Genomic DNA, 26,415 nt, shown 5'->3' with positions numbered 1-26,415 from the left:
CCAGGGCTGCAGGAGTTATCTGTGGGGCCACTTAGACTGTGACTGGATCTCTAGGGAAAGGGAACTCACTACTTCCAGAGGCATGTGATAAAAACAGAAATTCTGGCCATGTGGTCCTGACATATTTTAGAACTCAGAGCTGAGGGAAATGGCCCAAAGGATCCATCTCCTCTGCCTTCCACCTCCGCCCAAAGCTAAGGGCTCTCCCTCCTAGTCATAGAGGCTAGCTCCAGAAGCATCGCTCCCTGCCTTTGGGAGAGCTGCCTGCCTCAGTGGCTCAGGAATGGTAGCAAGGAGGCAATCACAGAGAGATCATTTCTTACAGTCCAAAGAGAGCTCAACAGAGCCATGTGGGAACACAGAAGGGATCTATTTGTCCCTTAGTGGGAGGTATTAAGGAAGGTGAAGAAATATTTGAACAGGATCATGAACCATGAATAGGTGTTTGGGAGTGGGTTGGGTGAAGTCATCGGTATTCGACCTTGAAGGCACCAAAGGTTCAGGTTCCGGTGTCTGACTGATTGGAGTTGGAATCTCCACCACTCCTGGGTGATTTCATCAGTGTATGATAGGGACAATACTGGAGCTACCCTACAGAGCAGATATGAGGTTTAGAGGACATAGCATTAACGTAAATCGCTCAGAACAGTGGCCCACACAGATTAAGGATGAAATACAGGGAACTAGTGTTGGTAAGGTACAGCCACTCGCGAATGCAGGGAAGTGTTGTAAAACCTCCTGCGTAGCAGGTGAGGGAAGGGGCCAGACCAGGCAGGGATAGGAACGCCAGGATGAGGCTTAAAATTAAGCAAAATGACACACAGGAACCACAGGACTGGCGGGGCAGGTGGGGTGGGGAGGGCGAAGGAGCGGCCAGTGATGAAGCTGTGGCATAACCCGGCAGAGCAGATCTGGGCAAAGCACCAGTGCTCTTGTCCTTTGTCTGCAAGCAGGCTAGGTAGGGCTTAGATCCTGGGCGGCAGCCGCGAAGAGTCCTTCCCTGAGGGGGTCGCAGAAGGCGGACACCCCGTAGGCCCAGCGACTGGTGGCCGCGCGCCACCTTGTGGCTGCGGGGGGCAGGCTCAGCCGGGAGCAGCGGAGACGCTACAAAACACGCAATTTTGCTTCTGGAAAGCTTCGGGAAACTGAGGCCGAGGACGAAGCATTTGGGATCTTCCAATTGGACCCTGCCCCTATTCGAATCAACCCCATTTTACAGATAGAGAAACTGAGGAGAGGGGAAGGCGAACAAGGCTGGGTAAGGGGCCACTCTTAAATGGAGGGCTTAAAGACACCTGAAGTCGAGAGCCTGAGGCTTTCTTTAATGGCATCAATGGCCTGGAGCTTAGTTTGCCCATCTGTTCTATGGGCAGGGGAAAAATGAAACCGGAGGAAGAGAAACTTTAGTCTTTCCCGCCCACCCGGAGGTAAAAGGCTTTAAAGAGTACCCAGGAAAGCTGAGTTTTATAGATTCCATTTGCATACGAACGCAGTCACCTCGAGTTAAACTCCTGTCCTTTAATCTTGGGTCCAATTTGTCCCGCAGCCGCGGAGGAAGGCCCTCGTGAATACCTCCAAGCCCCGCCTCCCTGGGCCCCGCCCACAGGGCTGGGCTTCGTTGCACGTGGCCACCCGGCTCCTTTGCGATCCTCCTCCTTGGGAAGACTCACTATTGGTGCGGGGGGTTACGAGGAGTCGTAGGGAGTTTCCACCATGGGTAAATCACAATAAAGAGAAAGCCCTGAAATAACAATTTATTAAATATTTATCAGAAGTCTTACTATGATTTTTGATAGTGGCAGGCTTTAACTTTTTCTTCTCAGGGCTGCTTCTCCTTCCCGCCACCCCTTCAGTTGGTGGAGTCCCGCGTGGCCGGCCTCGCCGGGCGGACTCCAGTTCCCAGCGTGCACCGCAGGGCCGTGCGTGGCAGCGGCGCGTGACGTCAGGGGAGGGAGCTGGCCAGTGCTGAGGGGGCGCGGCGCGGAGGGGCGCGGAGCCCGGCTGCTCTGGGCCCAGAGAGCGCCGCAACCGAGAGCCCGCCGGCCCCTGACAGCCTCCTCCCCCCGGCGGACGACGAAGACGACGAGGGCGCGGGTCATGGCGGAGCTGCGAACCCAGCGCGGGCCCTGAGCACCACCGCATGGAGCGGGACGAACGGCCGCCTAGCGGAGGGGGAGGCGGCGGGGGCTCGGCGGGGTTCCTGGAGCCGCCCGCTGCGCTCCCTCCGCCGCCGCGCAACGGTGGGTGAGGGGCCTGCACAGCCCGGGCCACTGAGAACCGGCCTCCTGTCCCTCCACCGGGGGTCCCCTTCCTCTCAGCCAACTCTCGCGCTGGGAAGCTGCAGCGGCGCGGCGGCCCCTCAGCGTGGACCTTCACCCCGGTCCCCTTCAGCGCAAACCCTCCCTCTCCTCCCTCAGTGTGGGCCCTCCCCCTCCTTGCCCGTTCCCCTCAGCGCGGACCCTCCCCCTGCCCGGTTCCCTCAGCACTGGCTTCATTCCCCCTCCCGCCTGCTCGCCTGTCCCCTCGTCACAGGCCTCCCCTCCCCCGCCATCCCCGCAGATCCAATCCTCCCTTCTCCCGCTGGTCCCCTCAGTTCGGACCCCTCTCCTCCCCCTTCCCCGCGTCTTCTCTGCACGGAGTCCTCCCTTACCCCCGGGTCCCCTCAGCGTGGATCCCCCCACAGCCCGTCACCGAGGGCATCCCCTCCTTCTGGAGTGCCCTCTGGGCAGAGCCCCCGGTCTCTCCCGCGGGTCCCTCATCCCTTCGCAGGCGCTCCCTGCCGACCCGACTCCACGCCACCCTGGTACTCCTTACTTTCTAGAGCGTTTTCCTTCTCTGCATTTCCGCGCTTCTTCCCTTAGTACTTCGAGCTCCCGACCTCTGCCGGACCCCCACTTCGTTAGCTGTCCCCTCATCGTTTCCTTTTTTGGAGCTCTTCATGGCTGCTCCTTCCCCAGCGCCTCACCTTGCCCGACGCCCCTCGCCCTCCTGCCTGCCTCCGCTTCTGCTCAGCTAGGCGACGACTTTTGGGGGGTCAGGTGTCTGGACCGACCCGGGGCTCGGGTTCTGCCGGCCGGTCCTGATCTGCACTTGCCCAGCCTCGGTTCTCGTTTTCCCCTTCCCGACCCCGGACCGCGGGCGCTGAGAATTCCTCACCTGGTCCGGCCCTATCTACCGCTCTCCCCCTGCCCCCTGCCCCGGCCAGGTCCTCAGGTTCCTCGGGGCTTACTCTCCCTCTTCCCCCTCGCTCCCTCCCCCGCAGGGTGTTTTATTTGTATCTGTTTGATATTTTCCTACTCGGTGTTTGCCGCGGAATGTTTTTATTGGTAACGTGTAAGGAGCTTTTGTGAGGTCGTAAAAGGTGAACTTTTGAACTTGGAAAGCGCCCTGGAGCAATTAGCGCAGGCGATAGCCCCGGGAGGCCTGCATTACAAAGGGTGCTCATACCGGCAGGCAAACGCTCCGGCAGCAAACCCGATTTATTTATTTATTTGCCCTGCTTTCCACCTTTCACATCTCCTCATTTCCGAATAAAGGGCAGGCTCTCGGAGATCCGTGCCTCCTCCCCTCTCTGCGCCATAAACTCGCAATTCTCTGAAAGATCTAGGACCGAGCAGTGTCTAACAAGTAACAGATTTCAAATTGAATGCAAACACCCGGGACAGTTAGGAGGCACTAAAAATTAATTGCATCAGCAAGAAGTTTTTCAATCAGGACAGTGACCTGGCAGGTGTGAGGAAAGTAACCTGAAAATAGGTCACTTAGGCGCTCAGCTCCTGAATGAGTGAGTAGCTAGAGAGGGGAGAGATCCTGGTTTGGATCTGCGCCTTTGTACGTTTAGTAACTCATCAAACGTTTGTTAATTCAGTAGATCTGGTATTTTTACTAAAAGGAAAAATCTGTTTAGAAGAGAGCTTGGTTAACTTCACTTGATGTTACTGATCAAATTGTGATGTGTTTTCAGATCGCCCTTTAAAAAAGATGTGTATGATGTGTGGTGTCTAGGTGGCTAGCCACCCTGAGGGGTGTCGTTGGAGACTAATTTCTGAATGTGAACATGTTTGAGATCAATAAAATTCCGTGTCACAAAGGATGAGGCTGGAATCCAGTTAGGGTAGAAGGAGACAGTATCACAGAAACAAAGGATTTCTTTAATGCTTTTGACTTTTTAAGCTAGTTTGTGTGAGGATTTGGTTTGGTATTCATTTGTGAGTGTTGTAAATCCTGATCTAAAATTTACCATGCTGATTTTTTTTTGCCCAAGCCCCAGATCTTATAGCCCATATTAGCGTGTATATTTCCATAATGCCTTCCTATGCGTGAATACTTGCTGTGCCCACCTGTACGTATAATGTAGAAGACAGATTTTACTGCAGCTATTATTTTCAATTCTACTTGAGAACAATATTGTTGTAAGGGAAGCCTAAGGACTGCTTTTGTTATTAATTATTCATTAGTACATTTTAAAGAACTCAATGGTAATTTTAACTCTTAATCAGATTTCCCATTCATAGTCTCATTTCCTCAGTTGGTCAGAAGCATTAACAAGAATGTTATGGAGCAGTGCATTTAGGCTAAGGTGGCTTTAATATTTTACATCAGTCCAAGTTAGTGCTACAAATTTTTTTAACAAATACTTTCTTTTTGCTGAAAATACAACGGGAACTTTTGGCAGCTTGATGGGCTTAAAAGAAAATACATGAATCACTAGACTTGTGGGATATTTTATTTTTCATTGTAAAAACTAGCATTGTATACTGTTTTACAATTTATGTTCATTGGCACTCATGAACTTAACATGCTCACAGAAGAATTGCTAAAAAAGAAAATTTGTTTTTAAAGTTTGCTTTTGGAATAGTAAGCATATTTTTCTTTTTGCCTCATGATTAACATTTTTCTCCCCAAACAAATGAAACCGCTTAAGTTCTAAGCAAAAAAAAAAAAAAAAAAAAAAAAGAATTATCTTGACTTTTTATCCTACTGACTGATTTCCATTTTGCATGAAATGGAAATATTTGCAAGAGATAGCTATCTAGATAGGAGGTCTTTTGGTCTTCGTCAGGAAAAAATGAACTGGAGGTGGAATTTTAGAAATGTTTTCCTACCGGAAACGCCATTGGTGCTGAATTTACAGTCCTTTAAATGGTTTTTATTATTCTATCAGAACGGAGTTGCTAGCCTTTTGATGCACCATCACACTTTCAGGAATTCCCTGTGCTGACTGCGCTATTTTCAGTTGTTGCTTGCAGGTTTTCATAACAAACATGAACTCATTTAGTCCTAATAGAGGACTGCTCCCTTTTGGGATTTAAAAGGAAGATGAATGATTTGAGGAAGCCTATGTTAAATATTGCATTTGTTTATTTTATTTTAAGAAAATGAGGGAGTAGACTTAAATATTTAAAGCAAAAGAAGGTTATCAGCCATTATAAGTAATTAAAAGCATATTTTATATGGTTACACTTTAGAGAAAAAGGGGAGAAGTTCACTAAATACTATAATGCTTTTTGTCCGGCTATAACTATGTTGTCCAAATGTTTATTCCTGAAAATAAGTTAGCAAACATATTCCCCATGACAATTTAACTTTTTAGTTTTGTGTTTAAAAATTAATTCTGAGTCGCCTCAGAAGATTCTACTTCCATTAAAAAAAGAATAATGTGTGGTGTATTACTGTTGATCCTTAGTACATACAGCACAGGTTTTTTTAGTAGGTTCTGTGACCTCCAAAGAATACTTGAAAGATGACAGTGAACAAATTCACTGGTGGTTTTGCCCACCTGAGGTGGGAGATGAGTGCATTTCCAATCTCTGATGTACAATTCATTCTTTGAGCCTTTCTGATTCATATAATCAAAATATGATCATGACATCCTTCCTAATCTGTAATTCATTCTGAAATCTATAGCAAAAAGGTATGGTTGTTTGCACATGTTAGTACAGGAAAGGGAGTTAGATGAGGAACTAATGAAAAAAATAATGCTGGTAAATTTGTCCAAATCATGCATATCCATATATTCATAATTTCTTGGTTTTTTATCCCCCCCTCCACACCCTTTTCCCTGTGGTTGTAGAGCAAAGGTAGAAAATACTGTAGATTAAAAACCAAATTTTAGGATCCTAGAGGATGATGCGTAGAAATGCCAGCTGCTACTTATAAATTGGTAAAGGAAGTTTCTTACACCACTTCTAGTGCTTGTTGTGGAAGTTGGCTTTAAATTGCTAATGATGCTTGCAAGTTTTGGGGCCTGGAGCTAGCTGTGTTAGTTTCATTTTATATGACACCATTACTTTGTTTTTATAACTGGGTAGATATTTATTGGTTTGTGTTGAAAAACATTGTCCCATCAATGAATTGTGTCCAGAAAGGCAAATTCTGTCTTCAGAATTTCATAAAGCCAGGATAGAGTCTTCCACATTAGGAGACTTCATTGTCACCAAATTCATATAGATCTTGGGGGCCTTGTCATCATTTTCACTTGTGTTTACTTCTGGTTTGTAGCCAAATTAAATGACACTTCTCTGTTCAGTATTTTTTCTGTGCATATAATCAAGTTGAAAGTTAAATTTGGGAAGATGGCTTTTAAGAGTAAGTTTTACATTGTTGGTCAAAACTTTTATTTTTAAGTAAGACAATAAAATACCTATTTTGTGTGTAAACTAGATTCTAGTTATATGTGAAAAGGAGTCAGAGTCAGAAAAATCAAAGTTTTGAATCAACAGATAAACAAACTTGAATTTCAGCAAAGAATAAAAGCCTCCTACAAACAATTTTTAACAGAAAGTAGCTATCTAATATGCCCATATAGGTAGTGATCTGATGCCCAGCTCTTTATAATACTTTGAAAGTATTTCCAAAAGCAACAAATTGTGAAGGTTTGCATACTTCTATATTAAAGTCAACCTTTTTTTAAAAAAGTTTTTTCCTGACTCAAGTAATTTCTTAAGGGTTTTCGGATGCCTTTGATTAATAACTAGGGTTCAGAAATAACAATTATTAAAAGTCGCAAGAAGGGAGTTTGGTACTGCGCAGGTAATTCTTTTTTGGGTATTGAGCTTTTTAGAGCTAAGGTTTCAGACTCAGCTGAGCTTAATCTTAAATTTTAAAAAAATCTCTGAACATAACTTTGATATACAATATTTCTAGAATCAAGCCTAGTCTATTGTTTGTTGCGTTTTTTTTTTTTTGTTTGTTTGTTTTTTTTTTTAGCATGGTTTGTCTTTAAATAAAAGATAGGGGCGTTAGTGGAAAATTAGAAGAAAACCACTGAGATGTCTAACCTGCTTCTTTTCAGTGTGGATTAGAAATAACTACAGGAGAAAAGGGGAGAACTTTATTTGAAAGAATAAAACACTTCCTATATAATTTTATTCTTCATTCTTTATTACCTGCTGTTAAACAGCAGCCTTTGTAGAACAGCTTCTCAAAAAAACAGATTTTTTTCACTGGTTACAATTATTTAAATAAGACTTTACTAGTGTAACCCGGTAATTCTAATTAACAGTGATTTAGTTTGGGAGTGGACCAGGATTTCCTCAGCCGGCTGCTGGGGAGCTGAATTGCTTTTTTCCCCACCCCCAGCTGCACCAGATCTTTTGATCCCCAAGCTACAGTGGATGTCATTTGAGAAAGCAAACTGAAAGAAAATAAGTTGTGAAAATAGCCTACTTTGAAGTAGTACTATCTGCATTTTGGAATTTTGTTCTGAAAAAACAAATTATAGGAATAATTGAACTCTCAAATTTTTATCTTGACAGAAGCAAACTGGCTGAACTTTTATATCACAGTAGAAAATTCCTGCATCTCCTTAAATAAACATTTTTTTTTTTTGCTCTAGAAATGTTGGGGGCTGTTTTAATATTGACAATCACTGTTTCAAAAGAGAATTTATTCTAATTATAAATTAACAGGAGGCATTTAAGTGTTTTGAATTTCTTTAAGAGTGTTTGGAAGACACAAAAGTTAGCCTGTGTAATGGAAAAACTTTCATGGGGTAGTTTGTGTTATATAAAATAAGCTCAAATAGAGAATCTTAAATTCTTATGTCTTATACTAAACAAACTACAGTTTATTAAGAATTAACTTTAAAACGTATCTTCAAATGTTGAGGTCTTTGGATCTTAATCACATGGTCTAGTGATTAGACCATTGGACTTCAATTTGTTTACACCAGAGAAGCTATTCAAGCGTAAACCACAGATGGCAGTAGTAGTATATTTTTCTGTTTTCTGGACTGATTCTTGCCTTTAAGTTGGTGTCAGTTGTATGGGCACTGTTGATAAGTCAGCTGGCAGGTGTAATGTTTCTAAAACCAATTCCCTGGACAGCAACATGTAATGTATTCCGGGGAAACACATCCAGGCATTTGATTTGAAGATAGACTCTGTGGGTGGTTTGAACCAAAATAGTGACTTTATTGTCATTGCCCGAGTGAGAAATTATAAACAAGAATTTGGTAATAGTGATTGAGGGACTATTAGAGTAATAAGCTATAGCACATTGGAACTGTAATGGTGTTATTGGCAAAAAATGTGTCTAACCTAGATATTTGCTTGAACAACTGTTTGCATTGGAAATTATAATTCATTAAAAATAATCATAATTTTGAGAGAGACATATACAACTAAATGCCTCGTGAAAAAGGTAGATAAGTCTTCTCAGCTTTTTATTTTTATTAGATCTGTCTGTAAAAGCATTTCAGAGATCTGTGAGTGGGTTCTGCTTGCTCTTCTAGTCCATCATTGTAGTGTCAGAATTTCTATATTCTCTATTTTTTCCTCTAAAATATTGATTGAAAAAAGAAATAATTGATTAAATTTCTTATGATATTTTACCTGTGATTTTTCCTTCAGGCATAATTCTATAGTATAGGACTCACAACATTTCAGTATTGAGTCTGTGCCAAAATGAAGGAGAGACTGATTCAGAGAACTAGTTTAACCACATCAGGTTTTCATTTTAAAAACTAATTTTATTTAAGTGAGCTCATTTTAATCTTGAAGCTGTGTTACCTTGGAAGAATTAAAAATTCAGTCTTGACTATTTTTATTCCTATACTCTAGTAGATCAGATACAATGTTCTTTTTATTACACTGAACTCTAATTTATGTAACTTAGTTTTTCTGTCACAAAAGAAAGAAAAAACTAGAGGGTAGGACACTTCTGTGTAGCCTTATATGTTTTTTATCCCGCTTCCTCATCTCTTGCCTTTTTAAACAAATAATAAAGTAGTACTCAGTTGGATTGTATTTTCTATAATTCATCATTTGTTGATCATTACTGGATTGTTTCAGATTTGATATCTTTCCACTTATTGAGCCTTTAAATTTATTTACTGTTGTTCTAAGCCAGTGGTTTTCGAAGTGTGGTCTACAAACACCTGGGAGTACCTAAGACCCTTTCAGAATCTTCTCCAGGTCAAAACTATTTTCATTATAATACTCAGATATTGCTTGTCTTTTTCACTGTGTTGACATTTGCTCTGATTTTGTAAAACCCATAGTGGGTAAAAACTGTTAGTGCCTTATTGGAAATCAAGGCATGAAACTGTACTAGTAGTCATTGTATTCTTGACTTCTATGCACTTGTACTTTTTTAAAAAGCTTTTTTCACTTACGAATGTGGTCCTTGATGAAACAGTAGAAATGATTAATTTTATTAAATCTTGACCATTGAGTACATGTGTCTTTGATCTTTGTGATGAAATGCTGAGTATACACAAAGCATTGCTAGTGCATACTAAAATGTTTTCATAATTATATTGTGAGCTGAACTAGCCACTGGTGTTCACGGAACACCACTTTTACTTGAAATAACAATTAAACTATGCTTTATTCAGTCTTGGGTGTTTTCCAGACCATTTTTCTTGAAAATGAACAGTGAGTCTGTCACACCAAGGAAAACTGACAGTATTTGTTGCCAGTGAGTAAAATTTGAGCTTTCAAGCAACAGTTAGAATTTTTGGAAATTTGTACCTGCCACTATAGCTTGGCAGTTCCCCAGTACTTAAAGGCCTTTTCTGATGAGATGGGTGATAATATTAACAATATGATTTTGATATTGTATAATGAAATGTGTCAATATTTTGAAGATCTTCATATCTCAGTGAAGCAGGATTTCCCAAAAGATCTATGTATGATATTACAGAAATCATGCCTGAGTAAAAGATCTTCTCAAAATGCCAGATCAACCAGTGGATTTTAATGTAACAGTACCCATAGTTCATTAAAAAGATTTTAGACTCCACACTGAACTAAACGTTAAGAAACCACCACTGAAGTTTTGGTATAGTGTCAAAGAAAAATATCTACAATTATTTTTAAAAGCAAGTACAGTTTCCTTTTCCAATTATAAATCTATGTAAAGCCAGATTTTCTGCCTATACTTCAAGCAAAAAAAAAAAAAAATCACAGCATACTGAATGGAGAAGCAGATAAGAGATTGAGAAGCTAGAATTAAGCAGATATTAAAGATATTAACAGAATTGTAAAACAGTGACACTCATCTAATTTTTATATTTTATTGGAATAGTTATTTTTCATAAAAATATGTTATTTATATTAACATGTAATGGAGCTGGGTACAGTGGCTCATGCCTGTAGTCCCAGTGCTTTGGGAGGCAGAGGCAGGAGGATTGTTTGATGCCAAGAGTTCAAGACCAGCCTAGGGAATATAGTGAGACCCTGTCTTTATAAAACATAAAAAAAAATAATTATCCTGGTTTGGTGGCACTTGAATGTAGTCCCAAGCTACTGAGGAGGCTGAGGTGGGAGTATTACTTGAGCCCAGGAGTTTTAGGTTACAGTGAGCTATGGTCATGCCACTGCACTCCAGCCTGGTGTCAGAAGGAAATTCTGTCTCTTAAAAAAATCCTATCTTTTTAAAACTTCTATCAAGAAGAGCTTGCTTGTTTGTTTTTCTTAGACATGTTTAGCTTTCACTGAGTTGTCTTAGAGTTGTGATTTTGGCAATGCCATTTTGTAGATTGGTTCAGTTTTTTTTTTTTATTTTTTTTATTTTTTTTATTTTGGCATATTATGGGGGTACAGATTTTAAGGTTTCAATAAATGCCCATTCCCCCCTCCCCCCAAAAGTCTGAGTCTCCATCATGACCATCCCCCAGATGGTGCACATCTCACTCACTATGTATGTATATACCCGCCCCCCTCCCCCCTCCCACCTGCCCAATACCCTATTACTGTAGCACCTATGTGTCTACTTAGGTGCTACTCAGTTAATACCAGTTTGCTGGAGAATATATCTGGTGCTTGCTTTTCCATTCTGATTGGTTCAGTTTTAACCTGGTTTTCACTGAGGTGGTAATAAAATCTGTATAACAGAAGCATCTCCTAAGAATACCGTTTCCTAGTGTGAATAGCATTTTAGTGTAAGTCAATTACTGTGTTGTTAAAGAGTTAGAAATGTACTCCTTAAGGTAGTTGGTAGGTAGAACTCATTCTATAGTGGGCTTGCTGGCTGAAGAAATGTCACATAACAATAGGGAGTTACTGCATCAGAACTTATGGTGAATCTTTGGTAGGTGATGAAAGATCAGTGAGATATATATGGGCTTCCTTTCTAAGAGCTCTAAGTATTTTGATATTCTTGGAGTTTCATATAATGTACTTTCAAAAACATTTTTGTGTTCTGTGGGGATTGAGCTAAATTATAAGAAGATACAAGTCTTTTTTCATTTTAATGCTTGGATTTTATTTCAAAATTCAGATGAAATCTTCAAATGCATTCTTCAATTGAGTTAAATTGCTTTAATTTACTAAACTTGATAACTTAAACAGATTTGTTTTTTTTCTGTCTTTCATATTCTTAACTGTACTCTTGAAATTTAACCTGTCAGGAGATTTGCTCTCTAGCCTTGGAATCCTTTCCCCAAGATGCTTTTTTGCAGGATAATAAACCACCTAGGGGAAACCCCCCATTGACATCTATTTAGAGGGCTTTGTTTTTTTGGAAGTGGCAGTAGTAGTCCCATCCTGGGAGGAAGGATTTCGGTTAGATGGTCTGAGAGGGAAAGAGCAGGGACTTTGGAGTTTGGCAGAACAAAGATCACAGCTATGTGACTTTGTCACTTGACTCTTTGGAATTCGGTATTCTTGTTTAATAATGACAGGTAACATTTATGTAATGCTTATTATATAATATTCTAAGCACCTTATATCTATTAATTTATCCTCATTATCCCGTGAGGCAGATAAATGTTCTGTTATCCCCATTTTACATACATGAAAACTGAGACCTACAGAGGTTAAGTCCCCAGATTTTGTAGTAACAGCATTGATAATTTGTTTACTAGATTTAATCCTCCCCAGTACTATAGTTTCTGAAATTTGCTTTAGGGTTATTAGGATTAAAGACCAGTCTGTAAAGTACCAAGTGTAGTATCTGCCTCAAAGCAGATCCCTGAGAATCCAGACCATTTATAGATGGTGAGGAGGTGCAGAATTCAACTCCTATTGATTAGAGAGCCAGAAAGATCCAGTCTTAAGAGTTGAAAGTGATTTTTTTTCTCTCATGTGGGTTTTTTTTTTTTTTTTTTTGAGACAAAGTCTCGCTCTGTTGCCTGGGCTAGAGTGCCATGGTATCAGCCTAGCTCACAGCAACCTCAAACTCCTGGGCTTAATCAATCCTTCTGCCTCAGCCTCCCGAGTAGCTGGCACAACAGGCATGTGCCACCATTCCTGGCTAATTTTTTCTATATATTTTTAGTTGTGCAGCTAATTTCTTTCTATTTTTAGTAGAGACAGGGTCTTGCTCTTGCTCAGGCTGGTTTCGAACTCTTGACCTTGAGCGAAACTCCCACCTTGGCCTCCCAGAGTGCTAGGATTACAGGCATGAGCTACCATGCCAGGCCTCATGTTGGTTTTAGTAAGAAGTTGACTAGAAAACAATTTTGCCAAATCAAGGACAATCCTTGGTAAGTCTGAGAGGTGCTAAGGAATGAAGGAGTTTTTGAGCTACTCAAGGCAAAGGATACCTTGTCTTATATCTATATCCTAAGCACTGAGAATTGATTTTTCGTGATTTTTTTTTTTTTTTTGTAGACGAGGTCTTGCTCTGTTTGTTGCCTAGGGTAGAGTGCAGTGGCATCATCATAGCTCACTGCTACCTCAAACTCCTGAGCTCAAGTGATCCTCCTGCCTTAGCCTTCCAAGTAGCTGGGACTACAGGCTAGCATCACCACACTTGGCTAAGTTTTCTATTTTTTTTGTAGAGATGGGGTCTCCTTCTTGTTCAGGCTGGTCTGGAACTCCTGGCCTCAAGCAATCCTCTGACCTCGGCCTCCCAAATTGCTAGGATTAGAGGTGTGAGCCACCCATGGCCAGTTGATTTTTCATGAGTGTCAAAGGAAAGAAGAGCCAGGTCAGAAATCTGAGTCTTTTGCTTATATCAGAGTCTTTTGCTGCTACTCGGAGAAAGTGTACAAAATGTAAGGGAAGGGAATATGTTTTTGAGCCATTGAGAAAGTTGGGGACGGTTTCTAAGTCAAGCAGTATATTGGAGCTAAATCCAAGGTTTGATGGGCCCTCTTGGACCTAGAATGCAGTTTCTTTTGGAAATGTGATTCTCTTTATTTAAAGTGACTATATATACCAGATTAAGACGAGATGGCCAGGAAACTAGTAGCTGTTTGCTTGACTGCGTTTGGGAATGCAGCTTAGGAAAAGGTGGCCTTTGTCCCTTGTACCTTTTTTTTTTTTTATTTCTGCCATACAAAAGCTGGCTATATGCAAGGGGTGAGAACCAATCCAAGAAGGGTGATGTGGCCCTTTGAAAATGAAAATGTAGGAACTAGTTGTCAAAAGATGGTAAAATGTGGAAGGTGATTTCTTAGCAAAGAGAGAGATAGTGAGAAAGACGTAAAAGAAGGTAGGCAGGCAGGCAGTATGGGTTAATAGCAACATAGTTCGAGTAGGAAAAGACTTCAGAGAGGACACCAAACACATTGTTTGAGAAGGTATGAGGCCCAGGAAATAGTTTATGTTTAAGTTCTGATTCTAGGTCTGTTTCAAAGGCATGTCTCTATAGGCCCACCTATAAAATGAAGAAGCTAAATTATATAATCCCTGAAGGGATTTTCTAGCTTTATGGTGGAATGAATTGGGCAAAATGGGAAATTGCAATTTAGGAAAGCCCTGCCTAAAGCAAATAGCTGTGGTACTCACAGCCCAGATTCTGTGGGATGATTTTGATTTCAGGTAGTGTTCAGTCATCTCTCTAAGAACATTTACATTTACCAAACCGTTTCCCTGTTTTGGTTTTAGAACACTTGACTGCTTTAAAGTCTTTAGGATCACATAATTTACATGTAAATTCCATTTTCTGAGTCCACTTTATAGAAATGTTTACAATTAAAGTTCTGATGTTATGATAATTTGTAATGCAAACTTGAAATGTTAAAGTATTTCATTTTTTTTTTAACTTGATCACTTCTTTCCATTTGTAATCCCTCCATGCCACTCTTTTTCTTTTGTGAGTACAGTTTCATTCACTGAGTCAAATCCATAGTTAATTTTAGAGTTTTCTCTCATTCCTTATAAAGAGATTTTTATCTGTAAAACTAAGTCAGGATTGTGAGGAGGTCTGTCTTCTTAAGATTAAATGTCCTGCATTTGAGTAGATTTGTTAAGGAAAATTGCAAAACAGAAGGGAAACCTCCTTAAATGCTGCGAGTCTGTAAAAAGGGAACCCAGCAGGAAAGGGGCGGCAGTGCATGGGGGAGGGGTGAAGTGGGGAGTGTAGCTGGGGAGCTGCAGTTGAAATATTCATCAATCATTTTACTGGCACCAGGAAACCAATCAGCCTTTTAGAGGGGAGAACTTAATCAATCACCTAATGTGGGAAAATACAATTGCTTTCCCACACAAAAAATTCCCTTTCTTGTTGACAGATCAAATCTGAAAGATAGTTGGCTGGCTGGGATTCAGAACTGACTGACTGCAAGGAGTTACTGAAAGTACTACTGTGGTGAAGTGAATTTAACATTTGAAGAAAAATTTCCTGTTTGCTGTGAGCCTTTTCAAAATATTTTTTAAAAAGTTTGCTTTTCATACAGTATACTCATTAATAACATTTATGGACAATACCAAGTGTGTAAAATACTGCAAACTTGTTCTCTGAAGCTAGTTTCAGGAGTATAGATGGATGGACTCAAGGCTGGAGAATACCCAGTGTTTTAGATGCCTTGTTTGGAAAGCAATGTTAGAGCATTGTCTAAGGGACCTATCCTGGGAAACACTGTTGGAAGTGCTTGCATATAAATAAAGCAGGAGGGATTTAGCCACATCTTGTATTTAGGATTTCAATGGTTGTGATTTCTTGAGTGTCTGTGCTTGAATTGCCTGTGGCCCTTAAGTTCTTAGGTGTGAGCTGCTTACCAATCCGATGTTTTTAAAATTAAAAATACATAGTCACTGTAGAGAATATGGAAAATGAAGGAAAAAACGACCTATAATCCTACCTCTAAGCAACTTTCATTAACATTGTCTTCTAGACTTCCAAGCCTAGTTTTTTGCTTGTTTTTGTGATTATACAGTATATACTATTATGTTTTCTGCTTTGTGTTTAATTTTAAGCTTTTTTCTCCTATTATAAACTTTACTCATTCAACATGAATTTATTTAAAACTTTTGATAGCACACCATCTTGGCTTATGTTTTGGGAAAATTTTTAGAAGTATGTATCTATCTCAATGTACCCTCACCAAGAACCAGTTTAATTTACACTGATTACCTTATATACTAACATCTAGGGCTGTCAGCAGTACTGTTTTTTTTTTTTTTTTCTTTTTATAAATGCCTGGTGCTGGAGATATATTTGAGACAGTGAGGTAGGCTATTTGCTTTGTCCTCATTTTTTGGAGAGAGAAAATCATTCCCAATACTTCTTATTTCTGAATCTTTTAGTTTCTGGCACCAAAATGTTGCCTTCCATACATGTTGCCTACCACTCCAGGATCTGGATCCAGCCTGCTCAGAGCAGTGCTTAGGGACCCTTCTGAGGCTGCCTTCTTTTTTCTTATAGATTATGGGTGAATGGGTAGCAGAGATACTCTGGAGCTTTCCCTGGTTCCCTCTTAAAACCTCAGGAAGGTGGATTGATGTGTGTGTGTCTTCTAATACATAATTATATCATCTTCCTCAAAAGTCTTTACTATGTCTTATGACCTACAATTGAGTGTGGTTAGAAATTAGGTACATGGAGAGAGATTTAAAGTTGCATTCCTTTAGAAATCTGCATGAATTCCTCAGTGGCTGGTTTCTATCCTGATCCTGTACTGGTTTGGTGGTGAAAGGACCTAAATAAATCTTATGCAAATTTGAAAGGCATGCACAGTTTTTAACAGGGCTGGTTTCAGAATAGAAATAGAAATATTTTGGGAGTCCAGCTATCTATAAATTTTTAATTAAAGCATAAATCATATTTGGCTGAAGTTAAAATTGAGGAATCTTCTAGACATCTTTAAAGTTTATGTTGATTGAAAGCAAACTCAGATGTTTGAGATTGTTTGCTCTGCTTCTTTGTGCTCACCACTGGTGGTCAGAGAACTTGTAATTTACCAAGACACAGTTTTTATAATGCTCTTTAATAAGAAAATGAATAAGCCAGCTGCTCTTTCCCTCAACTATACTGAGTACAAACCTCCTCAAATCCTGGTTAGTAATTAAAAGACTTGCGATGCCCTTGAATCGAACTGAACTACAAAAGCTGTCTTGAGTTAAATTTATAGCTTTTGTTGATTCCAAAAGGTTAGGTAGAATCGTATTCTATCGGCCAAAACATTAAACATAGCCTTGGATGTATATTGATGATCAGAAATAATTAATAAGAGGCACTATTAATGTGCAAAAGAAAAGCCCAGAATGGGCAACAGAAATAATTAAATTTGTCATCTGTTGAGCATTTAAAATATGTACTTGAAAGGTTTAAAGTTGAGTTACATTTTTCAGTATGTCATTTTGTGCTATTCAGATTTGCTGAAAAGATCTATCTTTTCCTCATCTTAACATCAAAGACATTTTGAACCCAGTGGGGAATCAGAACAAATATTTAACATTTTCTTAAAGTAGTCCTTTAATTGGTTCTTAAAATATTTTATAGTAGTCAGAACTTCATTAGTGAAAGTTTCTAATTATACTCAGGCATTGTAAAAATAAAAATATTAATATCTTTAAATGTTTTATATATGGGTCACATTATAAGATCTATGAACTAATAATTTTTCTGCTTACCAAAAAGAACAGAATATATTCTCAATTGTTTAGAGAACCTTGAATTATTATCTTATTGATAGAAGGAGCCTTGAAATTGTTGCTATAAGAAAAGTCAGTGTCAGTAGGTGAGATATTGCTATAAGAAAAGTTATGTGTCCATTGGTGAGATAAGACATGTGCCCTAGCACCATAAATGTGATAAATCCCTGAAGAGTCCAGCAGTAATGCAGATAGTTTGAGCAAGCACTAATGTCTTGCATAAATCTTGCAGATTTTAGGATTATTTTAATTTTTATATTTATTTAATGAGATTAGCCTAGTCACACTTCGATTGAAATAATTGATCATGAAATTGTATGACAGTGTGTGTGCGCAAATGAAACCAACATAATGAAAGGAAAAAGTTGTAATATACAAAAGGGATTGCCAGTCTGAGAGTCTCTAAAGATGGTAATGAAAGTTCTCAAGCAATTTAAATTCTGCAAAATTTACTCTGAAATCACAGGAACAATAAGGTTGTCCAGGCTAAATAAAATAAGATAGATAATAAAATAAATCTCTAAAGTTTTGACTGCAAACTTTAGTCAGTTCATTTAGTCTGGCAGTAATGCCATTCAGCCTCTGAATAGCAGATACAATCTTTGCAGAAAAGGGTAAATAGTTATTCCAATTTTAGTATATGTGTTGACAACATGAGTGCAAAAAGGTTAAATAGTTACTGTATTATGGTAGACAAACTTCAGCAGTGGGGGCAGTTAAAAATTACTTCAGCAAATTATGATGTAATGGTAACTAGGTGAATTAGAGAATGAGCTTTAGAGTTAGACCTGGGTCTAAATTCTGTCTCCATTTTTGTGATTTTTTTTTTGTGTGTGTGTGTGGGGGGGGAGGGGCTTTAGGGTAGGGAGTGGAAAAAGGATGTAGAATCACCACACATACTATTGGAAATGAAATGAGGTAGTGTGTGAAGAACCTAGGGCAAGGGTCCTCAAACTTTTTAAACGGGGCCAGTTCACTGTCCCTCAGACCATTTGAGGGCTGGACTATAGTTTTAAAAAAACTATGAACAAATTCCTATGCACACTGCACGTATGTTATTTTGAAGTAAAAAAACAAACGGGCAAAAACACCCACATGTGGCCCGCTGGCCGTAGTTTGAGGACGCTTGACCTAGAGCGTAGCTGTGTTCCTTTAGGAAAATTTCTGAGTTAATTTCCTTATCTGTAAAGTTAATACCACCAACTTCATAAGTACAGCAAACCACTTTACCAAAATCCAAATCATTGAAAACCAGTTTGCCAAATGTCCAATTTACCCTATATCCAATTCAGTAAAAGTCAGTTTGCTGAATCTAATTTGTAGAATTTACAGAATTTATTGTTAATCTTCTTTTTCTTAAATGTTACCCTGCCATTTTTTTCCCTTTTTCTTCTCCCCTTTTCCTGTATCCCATTTCTCCCCTATTCCCTGCAGCTCAGATCAGGTTGTACCTTCTTAGCAGCAAACTTTCTGCCCCAGTTCTCTGCAGCTATAGTAGCAGAGAGTTGGATAGAGATGAATTGAACATTCTTGAAAATGCTGCTATTTTATTTTATTTTTCTTTTAAAGTTAAAAATTAAATTTTAAGATGTAGGTGTTTATTGGTGTTTTTTTGTTTGTTTGTTTGTTTTTTGAGACAGAGTCTTGCTTTGTTGCCCAAGCTAGAGTGAGTGCCATGGCATCATCCTAGCTCGCAGCAACCTCAAACTCCTGGGCTCAAGCAATCCTTCTGCCTCAGCCTCCTGAGTAACTGGGACTACAGGCAAGTGCCACCATGCCTGGCTAATTTTTTCTATTTTTGGTAGAGACAGGGTCTTGTTCTTGCTCAGGCTGGTCTTCAACTCCTGAGCTCAAACGATCTACCCACCTCGGCCTCCCAGAGTGCTAGGATTCCAGGCGTTAGTCACTGTGTCCGGCCAAAATGCTGCTATTCTAATGGTCATTTCTAACTTTACAGAAATCCTTAATTGGTCTGTCCATCAATACAAATTGTTATAAACTGTCTAAATAGTTAAAACACATTTTTGATAAATTTAGAGAACTGGCTATTTGGAGATTTGTCCATTTGGTGAATTGACTTGGTGGAATTACCTCACATATAGGTTTGGAGAAATTAGTCCATGCATGTAAAATAAAGTTTATTACTACACAATCGTAGGACTATAGTAAGTACTCAGTTGGTGTTCCTTTTCTCACAGTATTCCTACTTACGATTGGAACCATTTTCCTAACCTGTAGAAAACCCTCTAGGGTTTTCTCACCTGTAGACTCCAGTTGGACAATAGCAGAGGATAATCATAAGATCAAGGCTGGTTTAAGGACCACCTAGTGACTTTCTTTTCCACTACAGCCTTGTTGAATTTGCTCAAATGAAATACTTCTTTTGGCTTGGACTTCTGTTATAAAATGGCCCTTTCTTCCTTGGTACCCTTCATGGTTAAGATATGTACCACTTTTCTGTAGCACTTTGTTCCCAGTCATTTGTTTGTAACTAGAATTATGAGCCCTAGGAGAGTAGACTGCAGCTTTGTCAGGGTAAAAAGCAAGGCTAGGTCCCTGGAGGTTCTTAGTGGAAAGGATTACAACAGGGAAAATGCTCCTGTCGCTAATATACAGGAAGCCTGGCTTCCCCTCTGCCCCCAAAGCCTCTCTCTCTGGAGGTCTCTAAAAGGGCTTTCTGGTAATATACTTAAAAAGGGAAGTGAAAAAAATAGTTGTTGAACACTCAGTACCTGGCACAGGACTAAACTAACTCATGTAATCTTTCCCACAACTTTTCTTTGGTAGATAGTGATATTCTCCTATTACAGATGAGTAAACTGAGGCTCAGAGTTGAAAATAACCTTACCACTACTGACAACACTATTCCACTAAACCAATATTTTCCAAACTTAAGTCTTTCTTGTGTCACCGTCATGATTTTTGTCATTTTCTAATATATTCTTTATTTAATATTTTAAATATTGAATCTTTAGTACTTCACAACCCAAAATGTATTTTAAAAGCAAATTTTATCATTATTCTAAATGAATAATTACTTGTCATAAATAGAAGGTAAAAAAATAAGTTTAATGAAAATAAAATTGTTTTAAATTTTAGCTAGATGCTGTTGTCTGCCAAAGTCTTTGATCAGGCCTTTGTTAGAAAGGGAGTTTAGTAAGCCTTAGAGAGGCACTAGACAAGCTACCACCAAACCGAGATTTTTCTTCTGATGTAATCAGAGGATTGAAAAGGTAATAATTTGGAATGTTTTAAAATGTTTTCTTTTTGTACCATTTAAAATTTTCCAGTGGTCTCCTCACTTTGAGAAACACTGACATAGGTGATAGTGTGCTCATTTTACAGGTGAGTAAACTGAGGCTTAGGGGAGAGGACGTTTGAAGTTGAATCACTAGTCCCACAGGCTTTACTGTCTAGGTATCCCCCTCCTCCTTCCTTTTCCTTCTCTCATTTCTCTCCTCGCTTCCTTCCTCTTGGCTCCCTCCCTCCCCTCTTGTCTTTTCTTCCCCATCCTGTAGGAGAATTCAGTTGACTCCAGAGTAATGTATAGAAGGAGATTTTTAGATGCATTTTTCTGATGTCTTCCTCTCACCCACTTAACTGCTATGAGAGGATTTCATCTTAAGGAACCCAGATCTTTCTCAAAACATTGCATTTCTTGCTGCTTACTGAATTCTAGAAGTTGGGTGTAAAATATACAGTAATTTTGCAGGCACTTGTTCCACCTGCCATAAAGAATTTTTTTTTTTTTTTCTTTTTTTAGGCAGAGTCTCACTCTATTGCCTGGGCTAGAGTGCCATAGCGTCAGCCTAGATCACAGCAACCTCAAACTCCTGGGCTCAAGCAATCCTTCTGCCTCAGTCTCCTGAGTAGCTGGGACTACAGGCATGCGCCACCATGCCCAGCTCATTTTTCTGTATATTTTTAGTTGTCCAATTCATTTCTTTCTATTTTTAGTAGAGACGGGGTCTTGCTCTTGCTCAGCCTGGTTTCGAACTCCTGACCTTGAGTGATCCTCCCGCCTCCCAGGCTGCTAGGTGGGAGCCACCATGCCTGGCCAAATTTTTTGAAATAACTATAAAGATATCACCTTTTGATTCCTAGTTATTATAAATAATGTTGGAAAAGTGAGTTTGAGAAAATATATTGCCAGCAGTTTTTGAAACATATTATCTCAAGTGCAATAAAAGGCAGTTTCTTTCATTTTATTGTCTTTTGTAGTTTTGTGATTTATACTTGCAATAATTATAAATTTAATTACCATTTTAGTGTATTATGTTCTGTTGGAGACAATAGGTACCTGGTATAACTCTACCATAATTGGAATCTAAATTTTAGTTTAAATTTTAAAAATATCATTCTTTTAAAAAGGGTGATTGTTTACATTTTAATTTGAATTTTATTTACCTTTAAAACTTTCTGAATAACTAAGAAAAAAAATTTTCTATTGTCATTTTGCCTATTTTGTATTGTGACAATTCTTCAAATACAAAAGGAATTTTGTAATCCTAGTGTTTAAGAAGTTCTAGTTATTATAAAAGAAAAAGATTCAGTTCTTAATTATTTTAAATAGCATCTTTAATATTCTTCATAGGAACACTTTGCACTTGGAAAGAAATTATGAGAAATTTTCTTATAAATCAGTTATAATTAATTTTCCTATTTCTAATTATTGTACTTTGTCTATGCTAGGCATATCTTTGAACATTTACTGTAGATTCTGGATAAATCATCTAATGAAACCTATATTTAACAGGTTTCTAACCCCAGGGACCAGACTTATATAGTGTATGTTAGGCCACAGTTGGTTTAATAATTGATAATTTAATAAAATTTTCCTAATACTTAGCATAAGCCAAAATATATAATTCACTGCTCTGTAACACTTTGAATCCAGAGTTTGAGAACAGAGTTTAGCTCAGGATAAGGAAATTTGACAGCATGCCATGGTATGAAGTATGGAAGACTTTAAACCCTCAAGAGTTTTAACTTTTACTATCAAGCTCATATGTGCTCTATTTAGAATTTTTACCACTTAAATTGTAAATCACCCATAAAAAACTTAGTATCTCTGTTTCTTAGACCATACATTGAACTATTTGTATTCTTTTTTTTTTTTTTTTTTTTGAGACAGTGTCTTGCTTTGTTGCCCAGGCTAGGGTGAGTGCCGTGGTGTCAGCCTAGCTCACAGCAATCTCAAACTCCTGGGCTCAAGCAATCCTGCTACCTCAGCCTCCCAAGTAGCTGGGACGACAGGTGTGTGCCACCATGCTTGGCTAATTTTTTTTTTCTATATATATTAGTTGGCCAATTAATTTCTTTTTATTTATAGTAGAGACGGGGGTCTCACTGTTGCTCAGGCTGGTTTCAAACTCCTGACCTCCAGCAATCCGCCCGCCTCAGCCTCTCAGAGTGCTAGGATTATAGGCGTGAGCTACCACGCCCGGCCTATTTGTATTCTTGTTAGAAAGTTTTTGTCCCAGTAAAAAAAAAAAAAAAAGTTGTTGTCTCAAACTGATTTCTTAGCCAAGTTGTGATTTAACAACTTTATGTATAATATTAGTCTAATTAATACTTGGGTGTGACTAGTGTCTTTCTGTGAAAATTTTGTAGTTAATAGTTTGCCTTTCCTTTTTTCTTTTCTTTTTTATTTTTATTTTGGCATATTGTTGGGGTACAATTTTTAAGGTTTCAATAAATGCCCTTCCCCCCTCCCCCAAAAAGTCTGAGTTTCCAGCATGACCATTCCCCAGATGGTGCACATCTCTCTCATTATGTATGTATATACCTGCCCTCCTCCCCCCTCCCTCCTGCTCAATACCCTATTACTGTAGTACCTATGTGTCCACTTAGGTGCTGCTCAGTTAATACCAGTTTGCTGGTGAGTATATGTGGTGCTTATTTTTCCATTCTTGGGATACTTCACTTAGTAGTATGGGTTCCAGCTCTAACCAGGAAAATATAAGATGTGCTATATCACTGTTGTTTCTTAGAGCTGAATAGTACTCCATGGTATACATATACCACCACATTTTATTAATCCATTCTTGGATTGATGGGTACTTGGGCTGTTTCCACAGCCTTGCAATTATGAATTGTGCTGCTATAAACATTCGAGTGCAGGTGTCTTTTTTGTAGAGTCATTGGATCTTTTGGGTAGATGCCCAGTAATGGGATTGCTGGATCAAATGGTAGATCCACTTGTATCGCTTTAAGGTATCTCCATATTGCTTTCCACAGAGGTTGAACTAGTTTGCAGTCCCACCAGCAGTGTAGGAGGGTTCCTCTCTCTCCGCATCCACGCCAACATTTATTGTTTGGAGATTTTTTGATAAAGGCCATTCTCACTGGAGTTAAGTGATATCTCATTGTAGTTTTGATTTGCATTTCCCTGATGATTAGAGATGTTGAGCATTTTTTCATATGTTTGTTGGCCATTCTTCTGTCTTCTTTTTAATAGGGTTATTTGATTTTTTTCTTACTGATTTTCATGAGTTCTAATTATATTTTAGTTATCAGCCCTTTATCGGATGCGTAGGATGCAAAAATTTTCTCCCATTCTGCAGGTTGTCTGTTTACTTTCATGACTGTTTCTTTGGCTGTGCAGAAGTTTTATAGTTTGATCATGTCCCATTTATTTATTTTTGTTGCTGCTGTGATTGCCTTTGGGGACTTCTTCATAAACTCTTTGCCCAGGCCGATGTCTAGGAGAGTGTTTCCAACTTTTTCCTCTAGAGTTCTAATAGTTTCATACCTTAGGTTTAAGTCTGTTATCCAGCGTGATTGATTTTTGTGAGAGGTGAAAGGTGTGGGTCCTGCTTTAGCCTTCTACAAGTGGCTATCCAGTTTTCCCAGCACCATTTATTGAAGAGGGATTCTTTTCCCCAGCGTATGTTTTTTTTTTTTTAATTTTTTTTAATTTTGGCATATTATGGGGGTACAGATTTTAAGGTTTCAATAAATGCCCATTTCCCCCCTCCTCCCCCAGCGTATGTTTTTTGTCTGCTTTGTCAAAGGTTAGATGGCTATAGAGGATGGTTTTATATTAGGATTCTCAGATCTGTTCCACTGGTCAATATCCCTATTTTGGTGCCAGTACCAGATTGATTTAATTACTATAGCTTTGTAGTATAGTTTGATATCTGGCATATTAATATCTCCCATTTTGTTTTTGTTGCCTAGAATTGCTTTTGATATTCAGGGTCTTCTTTGGTTCCATACGAAGTGTAAAATTATTTCTTCTATATCTGTGAAGAATGCTGATGGGATTTTAATAGGTATTGCATTGAATCTGTAGATCAGTTTGGGTAGTATAGACATTTTAATGATGTTGAGTCTGCCGATCCACGAGCATGGTATGGATTTCCATCTGTTTACATCCTCTGCTATTTCCTTCCTCAGTGTTTCATAGTTCTCTCTGTAGAGGTCTTTTGTCTCCTTGGTTAAGTATATTCCTAGGTACTTTAATTTCTTTGTTGCTATTGTGAAGCGTATTGAGTCTTTAATTTGGTTCTCAATTTGATTGTTGTTGGCGTATATGAATGCCTCTGATTTCTGTGTATTGATTTTGTATCCTAAGGCTAAATTCATTTATCAGTTACTAAATTCATTTATCTCAGGAGTTTCTTGGTTGAATCTTTGGAGTTTTCTAAATATAATATATCATCAGCAAACAGTGAAAGTTTGATCTCTTCTGCCCCTATTTGGATACCTTTAATTCCACTTTCCTGTCTGATTGCTATAGCCAGGACTTCCAGCACTATGTTGAATAGAAGTGGAGATAGTGGGCGGCCTTCTCTGGTTCCAGTTCTAAGTGGGAATGCTTTCAATTTTTCCCCATTCAGTATGATGTTGGCTATGCATCTGTCATATATGGCTTATATCATTTTTAGGTATGTTCCTTCTATGCCTGTTTTATTAAGTTTTCATATCATGAAAGGGTGTTGAATTTTGTCAGAAGCTTTTTCTGCATCTATTGAAAGAATCATGTGGTCTTTGTTTTTGCTTCTGTTCATGTGGTGAATTGCATTTATAGATTTATGTATGTTGAACCATCCCTGCGTCCCTGGGATGAAGCCTACTTGGTCGTGATGGATTATTTTTTTGATAAGCGTCTGGATTCGGTTAGCTAAGATTTTGTTGAAAATTTTTGCATCTATATTCATTAGGGATATTGGTCTGTAGTTTTCTTTTTTTGTTGCATCCTTCCCTGGTTTTGGTATCAGAGTAATATTTGCTTCATAAAAGGTGTCGGGGAGGTTTCCGTTCTTCTCGATGTTGTGGAATAGTTTCTGCAAGATAGGTACTAGTTCTTCTTTGTAAGTGTGGTAAAATTCGGACGTGAAACCATCTGGACCGGGACTTCTCTTTTTAGGGAGATTTTTAATTGCCATTTCTATTTCAGCTCTTGAGATTGGTCTGTTCAGGAAATCTATTTCTTTCTGGTTGAGGCTAGGGAGGCTGTGTGTTTCTAGAAATTTGTCCATTTCCTCCACATTTTCCAGTTTGTGTGCATAAAGATTTTTGTAGTAGTCATAAATTACATCTTGTATCTCTTTGGGATCAGTTGTGATATCTCCTTTTTTGTTCCTGATGGAGCTTATTAGAGATTTGTCTTTTCTGCTTTTCGTTAGCTTAGCCAATGGCATGTCAATTTTGTTTATTTTCTCAAAGAACCAACTTTTTGTTTTATTAATCTCCTGAATAGCTTTCCTGTTTTCAATTTCGTTTAGTTCTGATTTGATCTTGTTGATTTCACTTCTTCTGCTGGGTTTGGGGTTGGTCTGTTCTTCTTTTTCCAGCTCTTTGAGTCGTTTCATTAGATTGTCTATTTGTGATCTTTTTGATTTTTGATTATAGGCATTTATGGAGCTAATCTTTCCTCTCAGAACTGCTTTAGCTGTGTCCCAGAGGATTTGATACTTGTTTCTCCATTGTCATTTTGTTCACAGAATTTTTTAATTTCCATCTTGATTTCTTCATTTATGAAGTAATCATTTAGTAGGAGGTTGTTTAATTTCGACGTTTTTGTGTAGAAATGTGAGTTTCTGTTAGGGTTGATTTCTACTTTTATTCCACTGGGATCTGAGAAGATACATGATGGTATGATTTGTATTTTTTAAAATTTCTTGAGGTTTACTTTGTGTCC

General features: G+C 38.9%; 1 protein-coding gene across 3 annotated transcripts in view; it reads left to right on the top strand.

The window, feature by feature from the left end:
- Positions 1–1,925: 1,925 nt before the first annotated feature.
- The window catches only part of NR6A1 (nuclear receptor subfamily 6 group A member 1), a 238,189-nt gene continuing 213,699 nt past the window's right edge, over positions 1,926–26,415 (top strand). For all 3 annotated transcript variants that reach the window (XM_076009030.1, XM_076009029.1, XM_076009031.1), the window contains exon 1: positions 1,926–2,240. In XM_076009030.1, the coding sequence (XP_075865145.1) occupies positions 2,141–2,240 (100 nt within the window). In that variant the 5' untranslated portion in view covers positions 1,926–2,140. The remainder of the gene's footprint in view (positions 2,241–26,415) is intronic.

Source organism: Microcebus murinus, chromosome 12 (genome assembly GCF_040939455.1).
Source record: "Microcebus murinus isolate Inina chromosome 12, M.murinus_Inina_mat1.0, whole genome shotgun sequence".
NCBI lineage: Eukaryota > Metazoa > Chordata > Mammalia > Primates > Cheirogaleidae > Microcebus > Microcebus murinus.
Note: the sequence above shows the minus strand (reverse complement) of the source record. Positions and strands in the feature narration are given on the sequence as shown.